Consider the following 26,563-nt stretch of genomic DNA (forward strand, 5'->3'; position numbering starts at 1 on the left):
GACTAATTAGAAAGCTACTGCAGTAGACCAGGCAAGAATTAGCTTGTTGCTTTTATGGATATTACCTTGGTATATGTCAGAATGAATACTAGATTGCTTAACAGCCCATGAGAGGAAAAGTTGTAGCTGAATCTCCACAACCCACTTTAGGGTAACACAAAAGGCTTATTTTAAAAAGTAGTACCTATACACACCAATAGTTTAAGAATCCCTGATTTTATCAGTGAAATACTATTTAGAACTTGATAAGGTAATAATAAAATTCTGTGGGGAAACAAATGACCTAGAATATCAAAGGAAATGATGAAAAGTAGGGAAATCGCACCTTTTTTTGATAAAAACTGCTGAGAAAACTAGAAAGCAGTCAAGTGGAAATTACGCTTAGACCAACCATACACCATATTTCATAACATATTCTAAAAGGGTAAGTGACCTTAATATTAAAGATCACACTATTAAAAAGTTAGAAAAGAAGCAGATCATATATTTCTCACAGCTGCGGGTAGATATATTCTTAACCAGATAAGTGGCAAAACTAAGATAACCGATTACATGAAACTGAAAAGTGTCTGCTCAGACAAAATTAATACATCTAGGATAAGGAGGGAAGTAGTCAAAAGGGAAAAAAATCTTTGTACCATATTTGTCTCATAAAGGTTTGGTATTCAAGATATGAGTTTATTGAGTAGGAAAGTCACTTAGAAAGCTTATGTGGAAGATGGATTGGAGAGGAAGGAGACGAGACAGGGAGATCACTTAGGTGGCTATCACAAGAGTTCAGGCAAGAGGTGATGAGGTAGCAGACTATGGAGACTGAATATTTAACATGCTTATTTTACTTAGTCATTTATCATTTTTACACAAACTCCTCATTTGATGTGAAGTGCTAGGCAAAATGGAAAGCAGTTTGGCAGGCATTAGGTTTAGATGACATCTCCCTGTTCAAGGGAAGGTACTACTGCGATTTGGGGGGTGTTATTGAGAAGTGACAGTGATCTTAAAAACCAAAAAACATAAATAAAATATTTATAGAAAATACCAACATACCCAAAAGAGCACATCCTGCTTTTTCACATGCTTTTGCTATACCAGCAATGACAGTTTCAGCTGTGCTGACATCAAGTTTTCCACAGGAAAAATAATCAAGGAAAAACAGAGGCTCTGCTCCTTGAGCCAAAATATCATTGACACACATTGCAACCAAATCTTGACCAATGGTATCATGTTTATTGCATTGTTGGGCAATCTGTAGAGAAGTAATATAGAGTCTTTGCTATAATCTAAAAGAATAAACAAAAAGCTGTTTGCTTAAGAAAAAATAACTGATCAAAAGCTGTCCAAAAGGATTTTCTTACACAAAAAATACCCTGAAAATCCCCTCAACTGAACTGTCAGCCAATCCCACCCTGCCCGTTTACTATCTACCTTTCATCATTCATGTTCTTTTATCAAGTCTTAAGCACATGGAGAGCAAACCTAAGCAAATACACTGCAAGCCATTTTTTAACACTTTGATAAGAAAAATGAAATAAACATACATAGGCTTTTATAAATCCCTAATCTTTGAATTAATTACCTTTAACTTGGTTCCAACTCCATCTGTCCCAGATGCCAGAAGGGGATCTTTATAACCGGCTGCTTTTAAGTCAAAGAGACCAGCAAATCCTCCAAGGTCTACATTACATCCTATCAAATATGAAAACGGTAAAACACAGTTTAACACAAAGGAAGACAATGAATACCCCCTACTTCTACCTTGTTATCCCTCACATCAACAAATGATTCAAAGAAGGGGACAGGTCAGCACCGACAAATATCTAGTAAGACATTAGAAAATTTTACTGAATTCAAATCAGTTATTTACTTCCCACTTAACTCCACAACAAATCCTTTCTTGTTACAGAGAATAATAGCTAATAATTTTATAGTGCTTACTACACAGACACTGTGCTGTGTCTGAGGCTGCATTTGAACTCAGGTCTTTCTGACTCCAGATTTGGTCTATTTACTGTTACCTAGCTGCCCCAATTAAGCAAAAATAGGTAATGCCGAGTCCATGTCTAACAATATATACAACATTCCATCCACTTTTTTGAGGAGAGGACTGTATTGCATTAGTTTATTTCTATGACCTTTATTTTTCCCCCGATTCCCCAGCCTTTTTAGTTATCTTCTTTAATTTATGGTATTTGGTTCTTCTATTTATTTTACTCTGCATTAGCTCATTCACCATCTTTCCACGTTTCTCTGAATTGAAAATTAACATTGTTTCATTCATATACCAAAGTTTTAAGTCAATCCAGCCTGTTTCTGACCCTTTGAGGTTGACAGCAGTGAGATAAACCATTCCATCCTAAAATATGGTTTGAGTTTTCTATTAAAAATAGAATGTGCTGAATGGAATATGGTTCTGTAGTACTACTATAGCGATTCTTTTTTTTTTGGGTAGCTCTGCATTTTGGATGGAAATTGTCTACTAAAAGCATATTTAATAAAAGAGCACTAGATCATAAACTAAGGTATATTTGGTACTTCCATGTCCCATAGAATCTAATCATAAGAGGGTAGGATGTAGTATATAATATGTTATAATACAGCAAATAGCTGACCTGATTTTCTTTTTAAACTTTCCAAAGCCTATTTGTATGGGAAAGGTACCTGCATTTTATACTGCCTTAATTTCTTCTGGTGGTATTAATCAGAAATATTTGTTTTTATGCATAACATCAAGAGCAACTGATCAATATAGAACTGTTGTCAGACAAATTGTGGTTCATAAGTATAATGTAATATTACTGTACCATAAAAATAAAGAATTTAGACAAAGATAGGAAGATCTATATGAGCTATATTTCATGGACACTATAGAGGTATATTACGTGGATAAATGAAAGAAAACCAGCCACAACAATGAGCTGAATGCTAATTGTAATTGCCAACCTAGAACTGGAAGATAGCTGAGGAAGCTATCTCCTTTCAGAAGAGGTGGAAGATTGTTGATATGGAATGGTGAACACATTGTCAGATGAGATCATGGTGTCAGGTGGTTTTGCTTAAGTGTTTCATTTTGCTACATAAGTTCATTTGGTGGTGGCATACAAATCCAGATTTTATGAGCCATAAAAAACCCAGACTAATCAATAAAATATATTTAAATGAATAAATAAGTCATTAAGGATCCACAAAGAAAGGATTTGGCTTACCAGGTCTGGAGGTGGCTTTAGCTAAAGGCTTAATTTTCTTAACCAGTTCATTGCCAGCTGCAATATCCACCCCACTTTCCTTATAAGTCAAGCCTCTAAAACATTAAAAATGTTAAGCTGTAATTTATCTGTAATGGCTAATTACTTCACCATAACATGTTAACAAAGCATGGTCCATACATAAATGACCAATTTGTGATTATCAATCAATCAACAGTTAAGTGTATGTGCTCGGCACTGTGCCAGGTGGTAGGGATAAAAGCACAAGAAATCCCAAACCCCAACCTCTATTCATAACGATACTTATTTTAGAATGTGGGCCAGTTATAACATAGACTAATTAAATACCAAGAAAATTCCCAAATAAAATCCCAGTTTGCTCAGTGCTAGTCTACAGCATAACTAAAAATTTTTTCACAACGATTTTTGACTTGAAGGCAAAATGACCAACTTACATTTTGCCTCTTCAGCTTTTTTTGTTCAAATACCAATGAAGGTCATGAACATCCATAACATTAGAAAATGAGGCCTTGAACAATTAAGTTGATTAAGTAAGTACTTGTTGTAATAGCACATAATAAGTTTTCAGTTTCATCATGAAAATATGGCAGAAAGGAAGGAACCATATAAAATTTGTGAAAAAGCAAAGCCATATTTACTAATATCATTCTCTTTTAAACATACTACTCTAATAACAGAGGTAGCCAGGTGCAGTGGAGTAAGTGTTAAACTTATTAGGTCAGTAGACCTGGGCTCAAATCCAATCCCAGGCACTTCCTTGCCAAATAGGTTCACAGCTTTAGAAACGGAAGGGTCTTTCGGAAGTTGCTCAGTCCAATCTCCTCACTTGACAGATGAGGAAACTGAAGCTAGGAGAGATGAAGTGACATGTCCAGGGTCACGCAGCTCTGTTTAAGGCAAAATTTGAACTCAGGTTTTCCCAACTCTAATATCAGCATTCTAACGACTAACACCTAGCTCAGGCGTGGGGAACCTGTGGCCTTGAGGCCACATGTGGCCCTTCAGGTCCTCAAGTGCCGCCCCTTGACTGAATGCAAACTTTACCGAACAAATTCCCTTAATAAAAGGATTTGTTGTGTAAAACTTAATGTTTTGTAATAGTCTGTAAAACATGATGTCTCAGAGTTTTACTCTGTATAAAATGGGATATTATCTCTTGTATTACCTCTCTTACAGGGTTGTTAGGAATGAAGTAATGTAAGAATATATTCTTAATACTAGATATAGCACATGACTTTATGCTATCCAGGGGAGGGACTCCTCATGGAATTGAGTAGGTTTTCATTAGAAATAACTCCAGGATGACAAAAGTTGGATGGTAAATGTCGTCATCTTCATGCTTGAAAAAGAGAAAAAAAAGGCTTGACTTCTGAGGTGGCAATGATTCATCTACTGAGACTGGCCAGAAACAGTATGCCAAAGTAGAAGCAGAGTTCGTATGCAGATTAACTTGAACTATCAAAGGGACAAAATTTCTCATTAGAGAAAGGCATAACCGAAAAAAAAAAATCAAGAGAATTCTCAACTCTCTCAAACAAGCTTACAATCAAAGAGCCCACAATGGAATTAAGAATGTAGTTCTTTGATTAAATTGAATGGAACAAAGTAATAATAATGGAAACATCTTCAATATTGTTTAGGGCAATGGGCAAATAAGGAGAAAGAAGCCCTTTCTTGGGGGTTGTTCTAAAAAGTGTAATACAGATTTTGGCAATCAGATAAAGTTGTATTAAGACCTGGGAAAAATTGCCAATTCAAAATAGTGTCTTCTCAATGTTTCTGCATTTTAAGTACAGCGTGTATCTGGTATCTTTTCATATTTAATGAATGAGGTCATATATATAATTTTTAAAAAGGAGGATATATACCAATATTTCTTAAAAACTTAGTTTATTGTTTTCATAGGATAATTGCACAAAACAGTGATCAAACCAAAAGAAATTTTCATTAACTTGCAGATATGTTGGATATATAATGAATTGATAACCTTTAAATACAATTAATGATTATGTTCCTCAAGACAAATGAACAGAATCAAAATCGTATATACATATTTTAAAAGGTATAAAAAATAATGGTGTAAAAATGATGTTAGCATTGTTTTTTTTTGATCCTTAAATGGTTTCCTAACTTAGAGGAAGATACCAAGAATTTTTTTCTATTCAATTTGAGACCTGTTGTGTCCAAGTAAAAATCCTAAATTGGGGTCTAGGTTACCCTAGTTTAAGTAAACAACACACTAATCCTGCACTTGTTGGTAGAAGATAAAATGTTCACTGCTTGGTATCTCATGTAAAACTTTAGCATTAACTGATGTAGGTTAGGTCTCAGCTAATAATGACTATCATTTCTCTAAAAATATTTTACCTGGACTGTTTTAGGAAAGAGATAGCTTGATAGCCAATGTCTTTTCTATAAACAGCTCCTTCAAATTTTATAACAGTTATTCCTTTATTGGCTTCTTGAAGAGCTGACATCAGATCTTTCTGGATGGCTGTTACTGTAAGAACTCTACCACCATTAGTTACTACTTTATTCTCTTTCAGGGATGTGCCTGCTTGGAACACCTCCAGGCCTAAAGCTCTAGCCTCAGGAATTCCTAAAAAAAGATGACATTTAAACAAATCACTTAACAGGTCATGACAAGAAAAATATAAATTAAGATAAATAAATAATAAAACTAGCTTAAAGAGTTGGATTCAGCTAAACGGGTATTTGCAAGTCTTCATAGTCTGGATCTAACTTACCTGTTTAGGCTCATCACACTTCTTCCCACATTCTATAGTAAAGCCAAACTGGCCTTCTTACTATTTCTCTCACACAATCTTATCTCCCATGCCTAGAATACACTCTCCCTTACCATTTCCACCTCATATACGCCCTCTCTTCAAGTCACAACTACATGTCTATGCCAAACTTATCTTGATCCTTCTAAATGCTGATGCCGTTCTCCCCAAACTACCTTCTGACTAGTTGGTAGTGATTCTGTGTATGATTATATAAATACTTGTCCCCCCAGTTGGAACATAAGCTCCTTGTGAGTAGAGGTTGTTTCATCTGCTGTATTTGTATTTCCCTTATCTTCAGAACAGTGCCTGGTATGTAGTTGTTGTTTAATAAATGCTGATTAAGTGGGTAGGTGCCCCCACAATAAGGTAGGAGTTTCTGAGCAGTGAGGACAGACCTTTTGCACCAAGACAGAAGGGGGATAGATGGGAATGATACACTCAGATATGTTTTAGTACAAATGACTAAGCTGTTTTACGAGAAATAGCTAATTTTTTAAATAAAATTTACAAAATCTCAGTCGCTGTTATTTTGTGACCCTGACATTATATTGGAGGTGACAGAAGAAGGTCATAGCGAAACATAGACCCAAGGAGAACTTGTATTACTATGTCTTTTATATGCATTACAATTAAAATTATAAAAATATCTGTGAATTCCCTGCTATCTCAGGAGTATCTAATCCTAGGTAAGAAGGAACAAGAAAGCTGTGTTTGCCACCTGTTATGGTCAGTACAAGACAGTAGTCTGAGTTACCTGTTATCTCCATGCCTTTGGTGTAATCTGCAGGATAACCTTTACTTGCCATGACAACAGTTACAGCAGCACTATCTTCAAGCCAAACTGGCAGAGAATTAGAAAGCTGACCATCTAAAACTGATTGAATTACTTCATAAAAATCACTTTTAAGAAGTGGAAGAATCACCTACAAAAATATAGCACATGAGTTAAAAGATAAATTTTAATACCTTCCAGTTATGATATTCATTGAAATGCTAGGAATGATATATATATATATATATATATATATATATATATATATATATATATATTTCTTGAAAATATCACAGTAAAAAGGATGACAAGTCTGAAATGAAAATTTAATGCTTATACATTCAGATTTCTCTCATCTTAGACATTTTATACATCATTACCTACCTGACATTCTGGATCCCCAAATCTGCAATTAAACTCAAGAACTTTTGGGCCATCCTTGGTAAGCATTATACCAGCATACAATATTCCTTTGATAAAGAACAGACACATACAGTGAAGACAATAAAGCTATATAGTTTTAAACTTTTTAATAATGACCTAAGGCTTGTTATGAACAAGATAATTTTGGTCACTTCTTGTTCATTTCGGTTTCCCTCAAAATGATACTCATAGATCAATATTCCTACCTACATATGGAACACCTTCTTGCTGCATGCCATCTACTGTTCTCTGAAGAATGGTATTTTTAATTTTTAATAACAGATCTTTAGGAACCTAGGAAAAACCCAGAAATAATAACTTTTAAGGTAATTGTTATCTTTCGTTCTACTAATATCATATAGGATTAGGAATAAACACTTAGAAAAATTCAGCATGTCATTTTATAAATACAAAATGATCTATGATTACGAAGGTACCATAATTAGTAAACAGGATATATTCTTAGGTAATCAAGCAGCACCAGCCGACATATTTTATAGTGATTTTATCATTGACCACTTCTTGCATCCAAGTATTATTAATTTGCAGTAAAAATTTTAAGAGCTTATCCAGAAAAATAAACCCTTAGAAAACCTTAAAAAAAACTCAGCAGAGACATTTTTTTGAGGCAGCTAGGTGGCACAGTGGAGCAGTGGACTTGAGTCAGGAAGATCCAATTCAAATCTAGTCAAAAACCTCAACACTTGACATTAAGCAAATCATTTAACTTCTGTTGGTTTCACATTCCATTTCTGTCAATGGGGATAAGAAAAGCACCTTCCTCCTAGGGTTATTGTAAGGATTAAATGAGATCCTATTTTAAAGTGCTTTGCAAAACCTTAATGTGCTATTATATAGTTCATTTTTAGTTATTATTTTTGTTTTTATTATCTTTATGATAATTTCTTAAAGTTCTGAGGTAAGCTAAGTTGGATAGTTGAATCACAATCACAAAGAATTCCTAAACTAAATTACTGTCAGTTAAGAGTAAAAACAGAAACTTTTAATGAATTTTGGAAAACAAGTTAATTTTCAGAAAAGAGACTGTGTGGCATAGTGGACAGAAAGCTGGTGTGACAGTCAGGAAGACCTGGGTTTAATTTCAACTCTGACACTTACTGGCTGTATGAGCCTAGGCAAGTCATTTAACTTCTAAGTACACCAGGCAACCGTTACAGAGGAAGGTGCCAATTTACATTGGTACAAAAGAGTTCTCTTACTGGTGAGCTCTCTACATTGATGAGATCATAGGTCCAGACTAAAAAACAAACAAACCCACAACTTAACAGTAATATGGCATATATATTTAAAATAATAATATTATCTCTGCACTATCATTTCAGGAGTTTGTAAAGGGTTAGTAAAATCTTTACATTAAAATTTATTCTTACTTTACTTCCAATGAATGGCATTTCCCCATTATTTAAGAGTCTCAAAAACTATGATTCACCTGCCCATTACAAAGTCAAAAGCACGGTTACAAAGTCAAAGTTGTAGTCTGCCTGGTGATCTAGATATAATCCTACTAAAGTATTTAATATCTCTATATAGGATGTACCTGGGAAGAACTGTTCACACTACAGTCTAGCTTTTAAAAGATAAAAAGCTAGGGCATGAATGCTTCCTTACAAAAGAGAAAAAAAGGAGACATGATATAAGGCAGCAACTGGAAGAAATGCAAACCAGAAAACAAAGCTTGCTATTTATAGTACAATTATTTAAGTAGATCTTTTTATCAACTCATACAAATTAGAAATTATAAAGGCAACAATGTAGTGGACAGAGTTCTAAACTTTGGAATCAGGACCTGATTTAAATGCTATCTCTGATTGTAATGGGTTGAGGGCAGGTCACAACCTCTATGTGCCTGAAAGAACGTCCTAGGATTTTTCTTTGAAGTCACAGACAATTGCAATGTACATTGATGGAAGGAACTTCCACACCCCAGGAGAGATCCAAACTGAAGAAATCACAGATTCTTATGCAGGAATTCAGAATTTCCAGGAGGCAACTAATGCTCTGCTCTGAGAATATGAGAGACAACATGACTTGGAATGAGATATGTATTTAAGAGCCAGAAGAGCCATTTATTAGCTTTATGAACACAGGCAAATTGTTTAATCTGAGCCTGCTCACTCATCAATAAGATAGACATAGTAATACTCGCCTTATTTATTAGAAAGGATTACCTGAGGTGCTGGACAATAAGCTCCCATTCCTCCTGTATTGGGGCCATGGTCTCCATCCAGCAATCGCTTATGGTCCTGTGCTGGTGGCATTGGGGCCACAGTCTTACCGTCAGTAAAACATAAACACTATAAGGAAAACATAATTTCCCATTTATTATTATTAAACTAATTTCTATTATTACCTACCAGTTATTTAGCATATTAATTATTTTATGAAAAGTGATTTAATGTCTATAATACTAACTGTAAGATAACAAAGGGACACCTCTTTCAAGCAGAAAAATCAGGTCCACGCAAGAAGTCATACATAAAGAACTGGAACATTTTAGGATATTATATTTTCCTACATTCCACTAGTTATTTCTGATTACTTGTATATAGTCCTATTTATCCCTCATTTATTTTCTTGATATTGAAGCCCTTCTTAGGGAGCTCCTTAACTTGTAACTCACCAGAGAAGAAAATTATCTTCAAATATACATATTACTTTGGCAAATAAATGGCAATATAAACAACAGCAACAACAAAAAAGATAAGTCGTTCACTTGGTGCACTCCTGGTATGGCTGAAAAGAAGGCAGGCTCTTTCTATCTGTGGAAGATTTAATTTTTTTTTCGATATTTACTTTTTAAATTATTATGTTTATGTTTCCTTTGGGGGTACTGATTTATTTCTTTAAGATGAAACTTAACTGAGGAGATTTTCTTTTCTTGGGTGGGAGGGGAGGGGAGAAGAGGAATAAATAACAGTTCTATTAGTAAAACAAAAAGTTGGAATAATAAAAATGGGTGAAAAATCTACTTACAGACACCTCTTCTCCTTCAAGAACTTCTTCAATTACAACAGTATCACCAGCTGCTCCAAAAGCTTTATCCTGTATTGAAATAACACAAGCATTGATATCATTAATTTTCACAGAATTCATCACTACTTTACTATTTGGTGAAGATCCAAATCAACAATCTCATGCTCGTGAAGCAAAACATAACATTAGCACTGCCTAAGATGTCTTTTGCATCATTTAACTTGATAACATGGCATAGTTTTTACTTCCCTTCCATAGACCCAATATAAACCATATTCCATAAACCATTCCTTATATGGGGACAATGTGAATATACCTGAAATATACACCAATGAAACAATCAGAAAACGCAGATTCTAATGGAAAACGGAGTAAAGAGAAAAAAAAAGAAATGGAATACAATGGTTTTTTTAGGTTTCTCTTAAAGGCATTTCATAAGGCAGAAAGAAAGCAATGAACTCAACAGCTATTTTGACCACAAGGAAGGACTGGTTGGTGAAGATAACAGGAACTTTGGGAAAAACTGACCACGTCATCTAAGGTCTGTAGCGGCAAAGGAATGATTCATGAGGATTTTTCATGTTCAAAAAAAAAAAAACAACCCCAAAAACCCAAAATCCTACAAGTTTTTAATTGATTGTAAACACAAAAGTGTTACTGACTTTGGAAAGATAACTAGCTTAATAGCTGTAGAATGTGTGGAACAAGGGAACAACAGACTCTTTCATATATTGTACTGGTCAGATCATAACTCGAATACAGCATTCAATTCTGGGTATCACTTCTTGGGATGGCCACTGACAAACTAAAAACTACAACACAGTACATGACTGATATAAAGAAATTTGGCTAGAATTAAAAATATATAGCTTGAAGAAAAGACTTAAGGGGATACAACTAAGTGTCTTTTGATTACATGAACAGAAGTCACAAAAAAAAATATGGTGCTTGGCTCTAGAGGAAGAATTAGGATGAACAAGGCTACATACAGTTAGACTCCAGCTCAAGGTAAACAAAGAATTTTCTAGTAAGTTCTTAAAAATTTATTATGTTCCCTTTTGATATAGTGAGTCTGTCACTAGGTGTTTAAGCAGAAGCTGGGTGCCCAGTGTTTAAAGATGCTGGAAATGGGATTCATGTACTGTGTGAGGATAGTGAAATGATTAAAAAGCAAAAGGCAGCTATAATGCCACTTCAGGAGTCTTAAACAACTGTGAAATGTACTTCTGGAATAAAAGTGAAGAAGTCATGAATACATATGGTGTATGTATTTTTTACACATCTGTGTTTTTATCATAGGATCACAGAATATCTCTATGGTGCCGATCTCAAAGGTGACTTGGGACTAATTAATCATCCCATTCACATTGGTAAAACTGGAAATAATGTTTGTTTGTCCTACTTGTCTCATAAACTAGATTCTCATCATTTTTAAAGAGTAAAATACAAGCAAATTTTCTTCCAAGTACAGGATTCTTAGGCCACGACTACATACCCTAGGCCTTATATTTCCTCTGATGGGTTATATGAACTAATGAAATAAGCAGAACCAATGAATGACAATGTAAAGTAAAACTGAAATACTACAGAATTTTAATGAGACCCATCACAACTTCAGAAGCCTAATGATGAAACCTGTTTCCAGCTTTTTGACAAGGCAATGGTGCATTAGAGGTACAGAATGATAGATACACTGTCACACATGGACAATGTGTTGATTTGTTTTGCTTCACTATACTTATTTGATACAAGGAAGATGGGGATAAGGAAGTGATAATGATGTAAAAAATAAAAACTTATGAATTATTCCTTTTTTCTTTCCTTTAAAAATCTTTGTTCTAAGAGATGGCAACTGCATAGGGAAGGAAGGAAATGTTTTAAACTCATGCACTGTACCAATAGAAATTGAATTAAATATTTTTTTTTAAAAGAAAAGCATTGTTATGGGAAGCTCTCAAAAACACAAAATTCTGGTCATTGTATAATATTATCTCAACTGGTAATAAAATGGGAAGGTACTTATTTAGGGTTGATCCAGAAATGTTCTCTCCCTCCTTTTGTACTTGGGCAACAATAAGGGAAGCCAACTTAACAGTGACAGTCATGATTTAGGCTTCTTTATGTTTGTTATTTCTATTACAATGAGGATTAGGAAGGTTTTCAATGTATAATTATAGAATTTTTGGAGCATTTACTACATGTAATAAGTATTTATGTGACCTGTCTCTGCCATTGAGGAAACTAAGATGTTCGGTACTCCACTCGTTCTTAATAGAAAACTCCAAAGTCTCTTCATCCCACCTGCATTATGTCTTGAATTGCTTTGCAAGCCTCTTCTTTGCTACTAGCCACAATTACTCCTTTACCAGCAGCCAGACCACTGGCTTTTATAACCAAAGCAGGAAAATCTGCACTGTAAAGAAATAGAAATTGTCATGAATATCTGATAAAACCATAGCTATACAACTTTCTGAACTTAAGAGTGCTATAGAATTGGTTCTTTCTTTGCGCTGATCCTTAGCAAAGCTGATTTTGATTTTTAAGTGGAAAGATGAATATTTCTGAGAATTATACAAAGATTTATAAGATCCAATGCAGAATGAAATAAGTATAAGCAAATAATCATACATAATGGCTATAACTATATTACAGGATCACTAAAATGAAGTTATACTTCAAGTAACAGCAAGTAACTAATGATGGTAGAGGACAACAAATAATGAAAACGTACCTCCCAGGGACTACTAGATATAGCAGATGCTTTTGCTTAATTGTTTTTCTTTTGTTATAAGAGGTTTGATGGGAAGTGGTATTTGGAAGGCAAGATGTCTTTTTTCTAGTAATAATTATGATGAAAAGACAAAAATCATAAATAATTATTTTGAAGGAGGAAAAAAATTCTTGCCATGTGATATTTTTCGGTGAACTAGTAGATGTTTTCTTTTAATTCCACATGCTTAGGGAGGCTGGAAATGCATTATGATACAGCAAAACAAACAACCAAAAAAACCCAGAAGGAACCAGTAGGTCAGTCAATAAACATTTATTTACTGTGATAAGTTTTAGGGTTTTGAAAAGAAGCAAAAAAATAGTCCTGCTCCTCAAGCTCACATTCTAATGGAGGAATTTATAATTGAATGGGAGGAGAATCTCTAAGAAACAGTGTCACAAAAATGAAGAAAGAAGATGGTATCCAGGAAGAAGTGTTGATTGATGTCAAATGCTAAAAAGAAGTCTAGGAAGACGAGGAGTGGAAAAAATGCCAAGAAAAAAAATGAGGATAAGGACTGTGTCTTTTATCTTTATTACAGTGAAATCAGCACATGAGCATGCATAGGTTTAGCAAAAATTAAACACATATTATTTTATTATTTACAGGCAGCATCATACCTCATAACAAAGTTGCAGGCTTCTTCAGGGTCGGTGAAAGCTTTCCACTTTGCAGTTGGGATTCCATGTCGGTCCATAAACTCCTTGGCAAATTTTTTGCTGGACTCTAACTGAGCTGCCTTTGCTGTGGGACCAAAACACCTCACTCCAGCAGACGTTAGATTCCCAACAATTCCTATAAACAAAACTGTTTTTGAGTATATTTTGCCTTGTTATGTTAATTCTACAAGACAATATTAAGGTGGAAAATATTACAATTCATTTCTGCCATGTCCACTGATGCACCCAATTCACATTTATACCATGCTCTATCAAAAGGGACTAGATTGCCAGAACACAGGATGTTGTCATGATGAGACTAATTTTGAGTGATTCTAAGAAAAACTTATCCTAGTTTTAGGTATATCCAATAATAAGACTACCAGACAACAGATCCAAATCTCTGGATATCAATGACTCCATTTACATTGGAAGTAAATAGTAAAACATGTTCTGGACTTACTTCAAGTCTCAGCTGAAAAGAGGTTAGATTGGGGGATGATCAGGGACATAGAAAATGTCAATTGTTATTCATCTCATTCTTACTGATGTCAAATAGAAATTGTTACTGATATTTCTTAAGTACAGCAAAAACAATTTCTTATTTGCATTCAGTCTACTCAATTTGTATAAACAAATGGAATTCTAATACTGGCAAAGTTTTCTTTCACCCCAAGCCTTTTTATTTTGAAAGCCAACTAAATAGACTGCATATTGAAAAATGACAGAAATTAACAGTATTTGAGTACTTTTTGTTGTTTCAATTTAAATCTTTTTTTCTAAAATAAGTACTCCTAGGTAGTTACCACTTGCAGTCTAGAAAATCAATTCAGGATATGAGGTTAAATTTTAAAAATCTATTCTATAGCACGTTTTAAGGAAATTCTTTTGTATAAAGTTGGGTTAGTTTATCTCTGAGGTAGAATTTAACCCTAAAATTCTATGATTAAACACTCTCTTCCATAAAGTCAATCTTATAAAAGCAAACTGGAATTTTTCCAACTTTACCAGCAGCAAGAGGAGCCTCTGGTCCAACAACTACAAGTTCAATTTTCTGTTCTTTGCAGAACTGAGAGAGGGCAGTATGATCATTGACTGACACAGCTGTAAAGATAAAACAACAATTTTCATATCTAATTGTAAAGCTGTCTTAACATCTACCCAGGTATAATGGCCAACTTTTTTTTTTAAAATTTTTTTGGGGGGGGGGGCGCCCAGGGCAATTGGGGTTAAGTGACTTGCCCAAGGTCACACAGCTAGTACATGTGTCAAGTGTCTGAGGCTGCATTTGAACTCAGGTCCTCCTGACTCCAGGGCTGGTGCTCTACTCCCTGCACCACCTAGCTGCCCCAAAGTGTTCATTTTTTTTTTGGAAGTGGGAAGGCAGGACAATTGGAGTTAAGTGACTTGCCCAAGGTCACACAGCTAGTAAATACCAAGTGCCCGAGGCCAGATTTGAACTCAGGTTCTCCTGAATGGCCAACTTCTAATGGGGTTGGAGAGGTACTATGTAAATGTTTCAACAATCGGGCTAGCAGCTGCTGCGGGGGTGTAAGACCAAAGACAACCACTAGCTCACATGACACTGCAAGCCCAGGTTGTTTTGATCTGCTTTACTAAAGAAAGCAACGTTAAGGGGTTGACAATCTTACTTTAATCCAGCATACAAATACCACTTAGATCAGGGGAAAAAGTCAGCACCCTGTACTTCAGAGCATATACAAATTACAAACATGGACAGACAGACCAAATACAATTCATAGTTACCAACATCTGAGTTCAGCCAGGGAACTCATAACAACAGCTGGCCCAGAGTCACTCGAGCCACTACTGCTGTGGGTCAGAGCTCCGCAAAAGGAAAGCCAACCCTTGGTTTTATATCTTTTTCAGGGTCAAGGGTGAGTCACACATGCAACTCACCCACGTGACCTAAAACAGTCACAAAATGCGACTTTAACCCACGAGGTCTAAAAGCCTCCCATGTGACAAACACGTCACTCGAACCCATATAAATTAGGCTTTCCCTTGAGGCAAGGACTCCTAATTTTATCAAGGAAATAAAGGCCAAACTCTTCAAGGGCACTTGGTTGAATTAAGTGCTAAGAGCCCATTCTGATTGCCAGTACAGTAAATGAGCTCGAAATTTTTTTTTTAATGAATTAAGCTAGGAAACTAGTTAATTTTATTTTGATTTGCTATGTGTAAGTCCTAGTAAGCCACCCGAAGCTCTGTAAATTACTTTATGAACTATTAGAGGTTGGTTTCTCTTTCACAAACATAGGAATTTCATTGGTTGTACTGTGAACAATTATTTCATAGCTAAGTCTAAGTACTACCATGTCAAATTTTAATAATCTCTTAAACATTAGAAAAATAGTTATAGTAGAAAGATATAATAGCCGATTTCTAGGACACCAGTATTCTGAAGCTGCTGAGCATTGCATTTTATGCACAATATCCCTGTGCACTAATGCATTATTTTCAAATACATTTGTTTTAAAAATTTGGTTTTTGCAAATAGAACCCCCATTAATCAATGTGTATTCTATGTATATAGCAACAGGATTCCATTTTAAATACTTTTGCTGTCTCAAGTTCATTCAAAAGAGAATCTCTTTTTACAAGATGAATATTCACAATCCACTTAAAAACACATGGCCCAGAATAATGTTCCCTACCTATATTCCCCAAAGAGATAATTTTCATAAAGCATTTTGCAAACCACAGCTTTATGTTAACTATTAATATTACCACTAGTTTCACTAATTCAAGCTATGTAAGATATATAGAATCGTTTGACAAAACTTTTGGTTGTTATGGAATGCTATCAGACAAGTCCATTCTGATCATATATTGTAACAGCTAGTGATGGGATTGGAGTGGGGAAGACTTGGATTCAAATTGTACCTCAGACACTAATTGTGAGTCTGGGCAAGTCACTTTCCACCTTAGGGAAATTAAGCACATCTACCTCACAAGGTTAGTGTAAAAAAAAAGAAAATTGAGATAATGTATATGATGGTCTGTACAAACCTTAAAGCACTATGTAATTGTCAATATTATTATAAAGCAATTTTAATAAGATGTTGGTATAACATGATTCCCTAAGATACAGTTATAAAGAGAGCAGTACTTCTTACACGTCTGGCAAATTGATTCACACTTTCCAATTAAGGAGAGAAGAGCTTTTTTTCCTCCCAATGACCAAAACAAATAAAACAACAAAAAAACCAGATGCTGACACTCAACACAAAATAGCTAGATTTGTTACTTAATTTTTAGTTGGCCTATCTGTAAATTGATAAAATTGAGTTAGATGATCACTAAGGTCCTTTTTAGAACAAACATTCTATAAATCAAAATGCCTTTACCTGAATTCGAAATCTTCCCATTGTTGGCTGTTCCTGCATTTCCTGGGGCAACTATCACCTGGCTGACATGAGGAGACTGAGCAAGTTTCCAAGCCAGTGTGTGTTCCCTTCCCCCATTGCCAATTATAAGCACAGGGACTGCCATTAATTTGTCTGGTGAGCAGGGATAAAAAGAGAAAAGAAAAAGAAATTGACAGTGCCAGGAGAATCAAGTTCAGCTAAAATTTTAAAAAATAACTCAAATCCATTCATTTCTTCATTCCTTACTGTTCTCCTTATGTCTTGCGTCATGCTCAATAATATTGATCATCCTCTCCCTACTTTTTGAAAAATTCTCTTTTTTGGCTTCTGGCTTTTTAAAAAATGTAGCAGTAGCTTAATTCTTTTGCTTTTCTGACCCTTCCTTGTAAGAGTCCTTTTTCTTTCTTCGTCTTAAATGGTAGTACTCCTTGAGGTTCTATCATTTGGCTCTTGTTGGTTTTCTCTCTCTCCCAATTTTATCTACTCCCATAATTTCAACTATGACCTCTAAACAACTTACTCCCCAGTCATCTCTTCTAGTCTCAATCTCGATTCAACAACAGTTCAACATTTAAACAACTGTTGTGTAAAAGGGCTTATGTTAAGAATTTCAGTTGCTGTCCCCAAGGGAAATATAGTAGGGCAAGGAGACATGAGGACAAATATAATTAGAAAAACACATATGAAAGGTCAGAGAAGGCGGCTATTTTCTCTGGCTAGAAGGAATCTGGGCAGACCTCAAGACTACATAGCATAAGAATTAGGCCTTGAAGGCAAGAATTTCAACAAACTGAGAGGCAGGATTGGAAGCTGACTTGAGTCAGGTGAATAGCATGGTAAGTGCTGCAGGGAATAGGAAATGACTGATGGTTTTTGAGTAGGGGAGTGTGACCTGATTAGACTTGTGCACCAGGATAATAACCCTGACAGCATTATGAAGGGCTGGTTTAAGAGAACAGGTTAGGAAACTTTTTGCTGTAATATATATTTCGGAGGTAACAAGAGTTCGGATTAGGGTGCAATAGAGTGGACAGGAAGAAAAGATGCATTCAGGAGGTATTTTTGGAGATAGAAGAGACAGGAATTTGCAACTAATTGAAACAAAGTAAAATAGGACAGTTAAATTTTAGGATAACTAAGAGAATGTCAGTTAATGACTGGCATATATAAGGTTAGCTAGGAGAGGCAATTTTTTTTGGGGGGGTGGTGGAGAAGATGAAGGCATGAGTTCAGTTTCAGATGTTGAGTTTGAGGTGCTGGTCAGGCATCCAGGTAGATATGCCTAGCATGCATTTGGAAATGTGAGACTGTGATCACACTTCTAATTGTCTGCTGGACAGGTTCCCTTAGATGGCCCACCAATACTTCTGGCAAACTGTCACTTTTGACAATCATGTTAAAAATCAAACTGTCTTTCCTCTCTTCTTCCTTGAAGACAGAGATGTTTCATTTTTCTCTTTGCATCCTCAGGGACTGGTACAACACTTGACACCTAGTACGTATAGTACTTAATAAACAATGAACGAAACTAAATAAAATATGATAGTCAAGTATCTGAAGGCATATTACATAGAAAGGGGATTAGATTGAACTGCTTTGGCTGTTAGGAAGAAGAGATAGAAACAATGGATAGAAGATGCAAAGAGGCAAATTCAGACTTAATACAAGCAACCAAAACCATTTATTAAACTCCTAACATGACAGGCACTGATGATATAAACACAAAACTTGACAATCCCTGACATCAAGATCACATGCTACTGGAGAAGGGGGAAGGAAAGAGAGAACAAACATTTAAACAACGCTTACTATGTGCTAGGTACTGTGCTAAATACTTTACAAGGCTGATACTGTTATATACCCATTTTACAGTAAAGTGATTTCCCCAAGGTCACAGAGTTAGTTAAGTGTCCAGTCAAATTTGAACTCAGGTCTTCCTGATTCCAGGCATAGTGCTCTGCACACTTTACCACCTAGCTCTAGCTGCCTCAAGGGAAGGAGGGAATATAAAATGTTCATAGAAAAATAAAATATACAAAAGTAAATCGGAACCCACTGAAGAGCCAAAACCCAAGACCAAAAGGCTAAAGAGTCTGTCTGAGGATGCTCAGACCCTACAGCTGGGCTGGAATGGGCTTCTGGTGTTGAAAAACAGTTGCTTCCCCACTTGTATGCACATTTTAGATGGGGACCTGGGAGTGATCAGTAGTCTCCTCAAAGACCATGCTTCAGGGAGCAAGCTGACACAGCTCAAGATTACCCAAAGACTTCAACTTGACCAGCCCAAACTGGAGGAGGTCAAGCAGAGAATCAAGCAGGGAAGCCCCGATGGTTATGTGGTGCTTCTGGCCACTCAAGCTTCTCCAGGAGGGCCTGGAGCAGAGGGGACCCACACTGTGGAGCCAGGTTTGCAGCGGAGGCTTCTCAGGAATCTGGTGTTATACTTGAAACAGAAGCAGGCTGCTGGGGTGATCAGCTTGCCAGTGGGAGGGACCAAGGGCAGAGACAACACAGGCATGCTCCATGCCTTCCCTCCCTGTGAATTCTCCCAGCAGTACCTCCAGTCTGCTCTAAGGACACTGGGGAAGTTAGAAGAAGAGCATATGGTGATAGCTATAGTAAGAGACACTGCCTAGCCAAAACCTGTTTTTTTTTCCCAATCTTGTGTTTCCTTTGTGTCATGAAAAGTTATTTTTAAAGCCAATTCTGCTTTTGGTCTGGCTTTTCTGCCCAGTTATTATGGTTGGTTTGGTGAAGGCCAAAGCCCCCTCCACCAAAACTCAATTTTTTTATAATGCCCATTTGAAGGTATTCCCATTTTACTGATTTCTAATGTATGGAACACTTTCCAGTGTGTTCTGTATTTTATTTTTTAACTAACTGCATGGAAAGTTGTCAGTAAAGCCTTTGTCCAAGGATCAATTTAAAAAAAAATATACAGGGGAATACAACAATTTGGAAAATCAGAAAAGGCTTCTGCTTCTTAAAGGTAGTAGCATTTAAAATGAATCATGAAGGGAGCTGGAGGATATACAAGGCAGAGGTAAAGAGGGAGGACATATCAGATACGGGGTACAGCCCGTGCTAAGACTTGAGGAGTGAAAGGTAATAATGCTTAATCAGGCTGGAAAGATAAACTGGAGGGCCAAACAGAAGAGTTTGTATTTTATCCTACAGGCAAGAGATCATCCCTTTCTGGGAGCTAAGAATGGCAGCTACATTTTAAAATGTATTTAAGAAGCTAGAAGCTATTCTTAGCTCAAGGGTCATAAAAACCAAGGGGCTGGTGCAGGATTTGGCTCTACGCCCAAATTGTTACAAGAAGCCAGTAAGGACTCTAGAGCAGAAGAATGACAAGGGCAGACCTATGCTTTAGGGATATCAATCTGACAGAGGATGGAGTGGAAATTGGGGAGGCTGGAGGCAAAAAGACCCATCCTGAGACTATGTGCAATGGTCTAAGCAAGAATTGATAAGGACTTAAAGTAGAGTAGCTGTGGTATGAGTGAAGAGGTGTTAGAGTAGACCTGAAAGGACTTGGCAACTAATTAGATATGCTAACTGGTACTAAGGGGTAGCTAAAATGGCTCAGTGGATAAGAACACTGGGTCTGGAAAACAGAGGTCAGGAAGACCTGAGTTCAAATTCAACCTCAGACACTTTAGGAGCTGTGTGACCTTGGGCAAAACTTTACTTGACATCTAAACCTAGGTAACCCTCATTTCTCTCATATTTAAAATTCATAGACCTACATTTTTTCTTAGATAAGATACAGTACTGTTCAGTTTACATGTATGACTTGCAGTCCACTGAAATTGGCAAATATTACAAGGCAGAAATAAAGGCTACTTTCAAAATTCCCAATTTATACTATGAGAGAGCAAAAGCACCTATTGGAAACATTTTGGACTATAAGGAAAAACCAAATTAAGAAACTGATCAATTAAGTTTTTGAAAAACTGAAAAAAAAAATCATTTGCATGGATGGAAAAACGTAGCCTATCAGAAATTCAAAACCAGAACCATGAGCAGGAATATTTTAATTAAAAATCAAGTCCCTAAACACTGGCATTGTAGATATTAAAAAACGAGTGGTAAATGATTAGGAAAACAAGCCTCCATTGGGCACATGGTAAAACCAAAAGCACGTGGCCAACCCCACTGGATTAAAAAAACAATGCTTTTACCCAAAGTACATTTCAAGAAAAACACTCCTTAGTCACAGTGTTAAGGAAAAAGCACATGGTAAACCCCAGAGAATGAAAAAACTAAATTCTATTTGAAACACATATCAAGGAAAAAAAAATCTCTGTTAGTAGCAGGCTTAAGGGAAAAAGCCCTTGGCCAATCTCATAGGATTAAAAAACGAAATTAATTCAATCTTAAGAACATATCAAGAAAAATGCTCCAAAAATGCAGCCAGTCTCAGGGTTGAGGAAAATGCACATGGCCAACCCACAGAATTAAATAACAGAAATTGTACCTAAAATAAATTACAACTGCCACAGCTTTCAGTGTCCTCTTGCTAATAAACCACAAAATATTATAGAAATCTAACTTAAATGAGTAAAGACCTTTATATGTGTAATACAAGGCAAAAAAAAAAATACAAAAGCTCCCCCGTACCTACTTGCTATAACAAGAGTTCAGACGCGCCAAAACGAACAAGCCCAAGGTCCTCTGCTCCGCGGGAAGTCTGGGGCGGGGGAAGAAATAAATTCATTTAGTTCAAGAAGCCTTCTCATTTTCGGCGTTTATTTATTTTCATAAATTCATAACCGGGCATCCCAGTAGTAACATTCCCAGCTACTGGCAAAGCCTGGGGACACAAAAATCACGACCCCTCCCCCGAAGGCCCGCGGGCCCAGGTCGGCCTCTTCCCCCTGCACAGGACAAGAAGCCGGACAGTCCAGGAGACGCCCCTTCCCGGCCTTGCAGATTCCAAGGCCGTGGGTTCGACACAGACCTGGGGAACCATGTTCACACGTGTTACGTAACGATACCTTCCTTACGACTCTGCCTCCCTTCCCTTCGGTCTGGTACCTCTTATGCCGCCGAGGACCCGTAAATAGTTTATCCCTTGAAAAGAGCACCGAGAGCTCGCAGGCCGGGGCCGGCCGGTTATTTCGCGAGGGTAATGACGGACGCGCGGTTTCCCGCCGCGTTACACCGCCTCGACGCGGGGTCTGTGGGCTCCCGAGGTGGGCAGAGGATGGCACCAGCCACAGGGACTATGCAGCCAAGGGCTCAGAAATCGAGTTGGATTTAGACGCGGGTGGGCGGGGAGGGGCCGGGGGCGGAGGGAAGGAAAGGCTCTATTTTCCAGGGTCACAGAACTGCACGAGCATTGGGAGGAAGGCGATGAAGAGGCGGGTCCTTCCCGGGACGGCAATAAAGCCGGACTTGGCGCCCCCCTCAGGCGTGCGCGGGCTCCGCGGGAAAACTGGCTAGTTCTCACCTCGCCGCCAGTCGCCCATCTGGATAGTTATGCTCCTGAATCTACCCAAACCGCAAAAGTATAAGCCCACCTCCCGCCCGAACGCTGAAGACTAATCCGCTCACGTTGGCGGGATTCACCCGCAGATACTGGCCCTGTAATGGCGCCTGCGTCAGGCACTAACATGGCCGCCGCAGCCCCGAGCTTGGAGCTTACGTCAACGGTTCCGCCCTCGTCTCGCAAGAACGGCCCGAGAAAACGAATACGTGCCCGCTGATTGGATCAGTGGCAGAGCGTGCCTTCCCCGGAGCACCGGCAAGAGCCAATGAGGGAAGAGAGATAAGGAACCGGCCGTAGCGCCTACTCCCGACGCATGCTGGGAGCCTGGAGGTCTTGGGAGGAGGAGTTGAGAGAACGGAGCGGCCGCCATGGCGACAAACATCGAGCAGATCTTCAGGTCCTTCGTGGTCAGTAAATTCCGGGAAATTCAGCAAGAGCTTTCCAGGTAACGTGTTCCCAGGCGCATCTGCCTTTACCCGACCACTGGGACCGATACAGCGTTCCACCGCGATATCCCCGAAGCCGCCATCGTCCTTTGGCCTAGGCCCTGCAGGAGCCTCGCCCGGGCCTGGGATCTATTTCCTGGCCCCCGCCCCCTCCCCCATCTCCTGCCTTCCTTCCTCTCTCTCGCGCGCGAGGGCTTTCGTCTTTCGCTCCGTGGCGCTCTCCTCCCCCCGCCCCCACCAACCCCCAACCTACGGGCTGCGTTTGTAGACTTCCCTTTCTCTCCCAAGTAACCTTCTTCCCTTCCGTCTTCCAGGCCCCGTTGTCCACCTTGGGATGGGCCTAGGTTCCTCCTCCGATCCTCCTCTTCTTCCACCTCCTCGTCGTCCCCCCCCCCCCCCCCCCCCCGCCTTCGTCTCAGGAGATTTCACCATTCTGTCCCTAGCCCCGGAAAGGGTGTATAACGGCGTTTTTATAGTATAATCCTAAAATTTCATTCTTGCTAATTTTCGATTATTCAAGGTCCTGCAGTCCAGTTTGTGGATTATCGAGGCTTTTGGTTTCCCAACCTGTTTTTAAAAGAGTTGGAAGCAGTTAAAATTTGTTCAGTTGTTTGTTGGTTAGCTCCTCAGGGTTTGAAGGGGGAGATGGTTGAAACTGTTGGTGTGTGTGTGTGTGTGTGTGTGTGTGTGTGTGTGTGGAGGTTGGGAGTAGAGGAGTTATCTTTTGAATTTCAGTTTTTTTCCTGTCCTGGCTTCAAATAACAAGGAAAGTTGAGTTGACTAACGCAGTATCCCCTAACCAGTATTGTCCTTTACGTTCCCATTTTACCCACCAAAAATATGGGGAAAGGAAATTTGCAAAAAAAAAAAATCTACTTAGAAAAGAAAATAGTAAAGAGGTATTGTTTTTGAGTGGTTTTACATTAGTGTTTCTGCCTTGTCTACCTTATTTGGTCCTTTCACAGTAAGGAGATAGAAACAAGAATTCCTGAAACTTAAATACTTGTTACAGTTTCACTTATACTTTCTCTCCGTGGCTATTCACTGTCTTTAAACTCCAGCACCTCGATCATGTCTGTTGGTCACAATGTAGTCTTAATTGAGTTTCCAAGAGTAAGTTAAATAGCCAAATTAAATTCTTAATTCTCATTTATTGAGCAGTGGGCTGGATTGTGTTGGGGGGCGGGAAAGGTGTGGTGATGCCAAGGTATTGGTCATATTGAGTGAACAAATTTCAGATGAGGCTTATTTCTGAGACTTAATTGCATAAGGTGTTAATTTGTGTAGTGTAATTCTATTTCATTTCATTACAGTCAGTTAAGTGCCTGTAGATTGTCCACTTTGTTGATTATGTATAGCAAATTTCTGGACCACTCAACACTTTGAGCATTAAAGGTGTGCTTAGAGGAAACTTAAGCTAATTTTAGTATCAGTCCAAACAAAACATAATTATGAACATTAGTTAGCCTCTTTCACACCTCTCCCCCTCTTCTAATATGTTTTTGTCTCTCCTTGTCTTAGTGTAATTCTGAAGGAAATATGCATAGATTTTGGAATATGTGCTACTAACTTCATTGTTAAATTAGCCAAAATTAGTTGTATTAGTATTACGGTAGTTGCTCTGTGATAGTTTTCAGTGTGCCTCCTTGGTTATATTTCCCATTGCAATTTAAAAAAAAAAACTTTTTGAGATTTTTATAGGCATATGGTAATTTGATCTGACGAGATCAGACATACTTAATTTGGTTGAAAGGAACAGAATCAGAATTGTAGTAAATATTCTTTAAAATGTGAATTGGAAGAACTTACACATGGGTTCATTTTTTGGTATATTACAGACAAATGAACACAACCATAACTAGCCTGGAGAGTTGTTCAGATTTAAAACAGGGAAGATTTTAATCATTTTAATTATATTTTGAAAGTGTGAACTTGGGTGCTTTTTTAAATGTGTACAGTGGTATTGGTTAAAGTGTAATGAATTCTCACTAGTTAATTGGTTTATTTTTAATATTTTGTGCCATTTTTTTATACAAGAGATCACCCAAAGTATTTTTCTACACATTTATGGAAGGTTTATTGAACTAGAAGACAGCATGTGATTTATTTTTACCTCGTATGTATTTTGCTAATTTTTTCGTGTCTTCCTTGTGTTGATGGTCAGTAATATCTATGTAAACGGATTGGCTAAAAATACTGATTTTTTTTTCCTTCATTATGCTCACATATTCGTAGTGTATGTTAGGTCATGCTTTTTTTTGTATTTTCATGAGGCTTTTTCTTCCTTTTTGCCAATTACTTAGATTTCTGACGGTATCAAAACAAATGAGCTTGGAAAACTTTAGTTTTGGTGGATTTTACTTGATTTGCACTGTTGTAAAATTGTGGTAATATAATATTGTAAAATTAGAATTTAAAGTAGATTAGAAGTTAATAAAATTTGAGGAAGAGTTACTACGGTTTAAGAACATGTTTACAAAAACTATAAAAGATGGCAGTGTATCTTATATGTCAGATGTGATAATAAAGTCACTGAAATTAAGCAAATTATTGATAGGCTGTTATTTTGTGCTGGTTTATTGTATATTGATATACAGAGCGTTAATGAATTTTGCAATTTTATTTTTGAATTAGTGGCAGGGTTGAAGGCCAGCTGAATGGTGAAACAAACCCACCTGTTGAAGGAAACCAGTCAGGTGATGCAGCTGCCTGTGCAAGGAGCCTACCAAATGAAGAAATAGTGCAGAAGATAGAAGAAGTGCTATCTGGGGTCCTAGACACAGAATTGCGATATAAACCAGGTAAAGTAAATGTTATCTGTGTCAGGGATTAGCCTTCTCTAGAAATCTCAAAGGAAGCTTAAGTGGTCTTTAGAAAGCAGTATCTTTGAGCATATTTCATTATACAGGAAACCTTTGTTATAACCAGATTTCTTAGATTAATTTAATTTTCTGATTAATTGAAAATATATTTTTAAAAAATCCTAAAACTTTACAGAAAAATCTAATAAGATTTTATGTTTTTATTTATACTTACTGAAGCTGAACTTTTCTTCATTTGAATTCTTGTAGTTCCTTAGTGTCTGAATTAGTCTGAATTTCATAATAGGGTACCTTGATGATACCAGTTAATACTAGGATGATAGGATTTATAGCTGGAATCCTATAGTCAAATTCTCTCATTTTCGAAATGAAAAACCTGAGGCACAGGTAGGTTAAATGATTTGAACGTTATCATCTTAAGTGTGTTCTGACTGGGGGAGGCGAAGAGAAGAAAAAAGATGAAAGGCAGGTTATTTCCAGTTTGTGTTTTTAAAAATTTAATATAACAGACAATACTAGTTGCTTCTTGTTAAGAGGTAGTCAGGAAAGCATGAAATCAACCTCACCACTGAGCATCTGTCCTGTATCAATCTGATGACTGACCCATACTGAATTATTTTTAGAATAAGAATTAAGACATTCAAATCATGAATCTTATCAAGAATCTAAGCTATTTGAAAAATTATCTTTTTTAAGGATAAAGCAACAGATAATTAGGATTTAGGATAGGCATAATAACATAGAAATTAAAGTAAAATAATTTTACATCTCAGGC

General features: G+C 37.1%; 3 protein-coding genes across 14 annotated transcripts in view; 2 read left to right on the forward strand and 1 right to left on the reverse strand.

The window, feature by feature from the left end:
• The window catches only part of GART (phosphoribosylglycinamide formyltransferase, phosphoribosylglycinamide synthetase, phosphoribosylaminoimidazole synthetase), a 40,633-nt gene extending 17,969 nt beyond the window's left edge, over positions 1-22,664 (reverse strand). The window contains exons 1-15 of one of the 4 annotated variants that reach the window (XM_036744795.1): positions 22,552-22,664; positions 21,654-21,719; positions 17,003-17,155; positions 14,640-14,735; positions 13,593-13,767; positions 12,504-12,615; positions 10,203-10,271; positions 9,398-9,523; positions 7,415-7,502; positions 7,170-7,255; positions 6,768-6,936; positions 5,592-5,823; positions 3,204-3,298; positions 1,577-1,686; positions 1,048-1,246 (exon numbers count right to left, since the gene is read on the reverse strand). In XM_036744795.1, the coding sequence (XP_036600690.1) occupies positions 1,048-1,246; positions 1,577-1,686; positions 3,204-3,298; positions 5,592-5,823; positions 6,768-6,936; positions 7,170-7,255; positions 7,415-7,502; positions 9,398-9,523; positions 10,203-10,271; positions 12,504-12,615; positions 13,593-13,767; positions 14,640-14,735; positions 17,003-17,147 (1,702 nt within the window). In that variant the 5' untranslated portion in view covers positions 17,148-17,155; positions 21,654-21,719; positions 22,552-22,664. The other 3 variants (XM_036744794.1, XM_036744792.1, XM_036744793.1) reach the window with 3 other exon arrangements.
• Positions 18,311-19,659, forward strand: LOC118837189 (putative RNA-binding protein 15B). The gene is made up of 2 exons (XM_036744140.1): positions 18,311-18,324; positions 19,065-19,659. The coding sequence occupies exons 1-2, from the start codon at positions 18,311-18,313 to the stop codon at positions 19,657-19,659; spliced, it is 609 nt and encodes a 202-aa protein (XP_036600035.1).
• A 154-nt stretch (positions 22,665-22,818) lies between the features above and the next one.
• Positions 22,819-26,563, forward strand: part of SON (SON DNA and RNA binding protein) — a 35,161-nt gene continuing 31,416 nt past the window's right edge. For 5 of the 9 annotated variants that reach the window (XM_036744703.1, XM_036744700.1, XM_036744704.1 and 2 more), the window contains exons 1-2: positions 22,820-22,965; positions 25,601-25,767. In XM_036744703.1, coding sequence (XP_036600598.1) covers positions 22,889-22,965; positions 25,601-25,767 — 244 coding nt within the window. In that variant the 5' untranslated portion in view covers positions 22,820-22,888. Of the gene's footprint in view, positions 22,966-25,600; positions 25,768-26,563 lie in introns of all 9 variants that reach the window. The other 4 variants (XR_005009575.1, XM_036744707.1, XM_036744705.1 and 1 more) reach the window with 1 other exon arrangement.

Source organism: Trichosurus vulpecula, chromosome 2 (genome assembly GCF_011100635.1).
Source record: "Trichosurus vulpecula isolate mTriVul1 chromosome 2, mTriVul1.pri, whole genome shotgun sequence".
NCBI classification, from domain to species: domain Eukaryota; kingdom Metazoa; phylum Chordata; class Mammalia; order Diprotodontia; family Phalangeridae; genus Trichosurus; species Trichosurus vulpecula.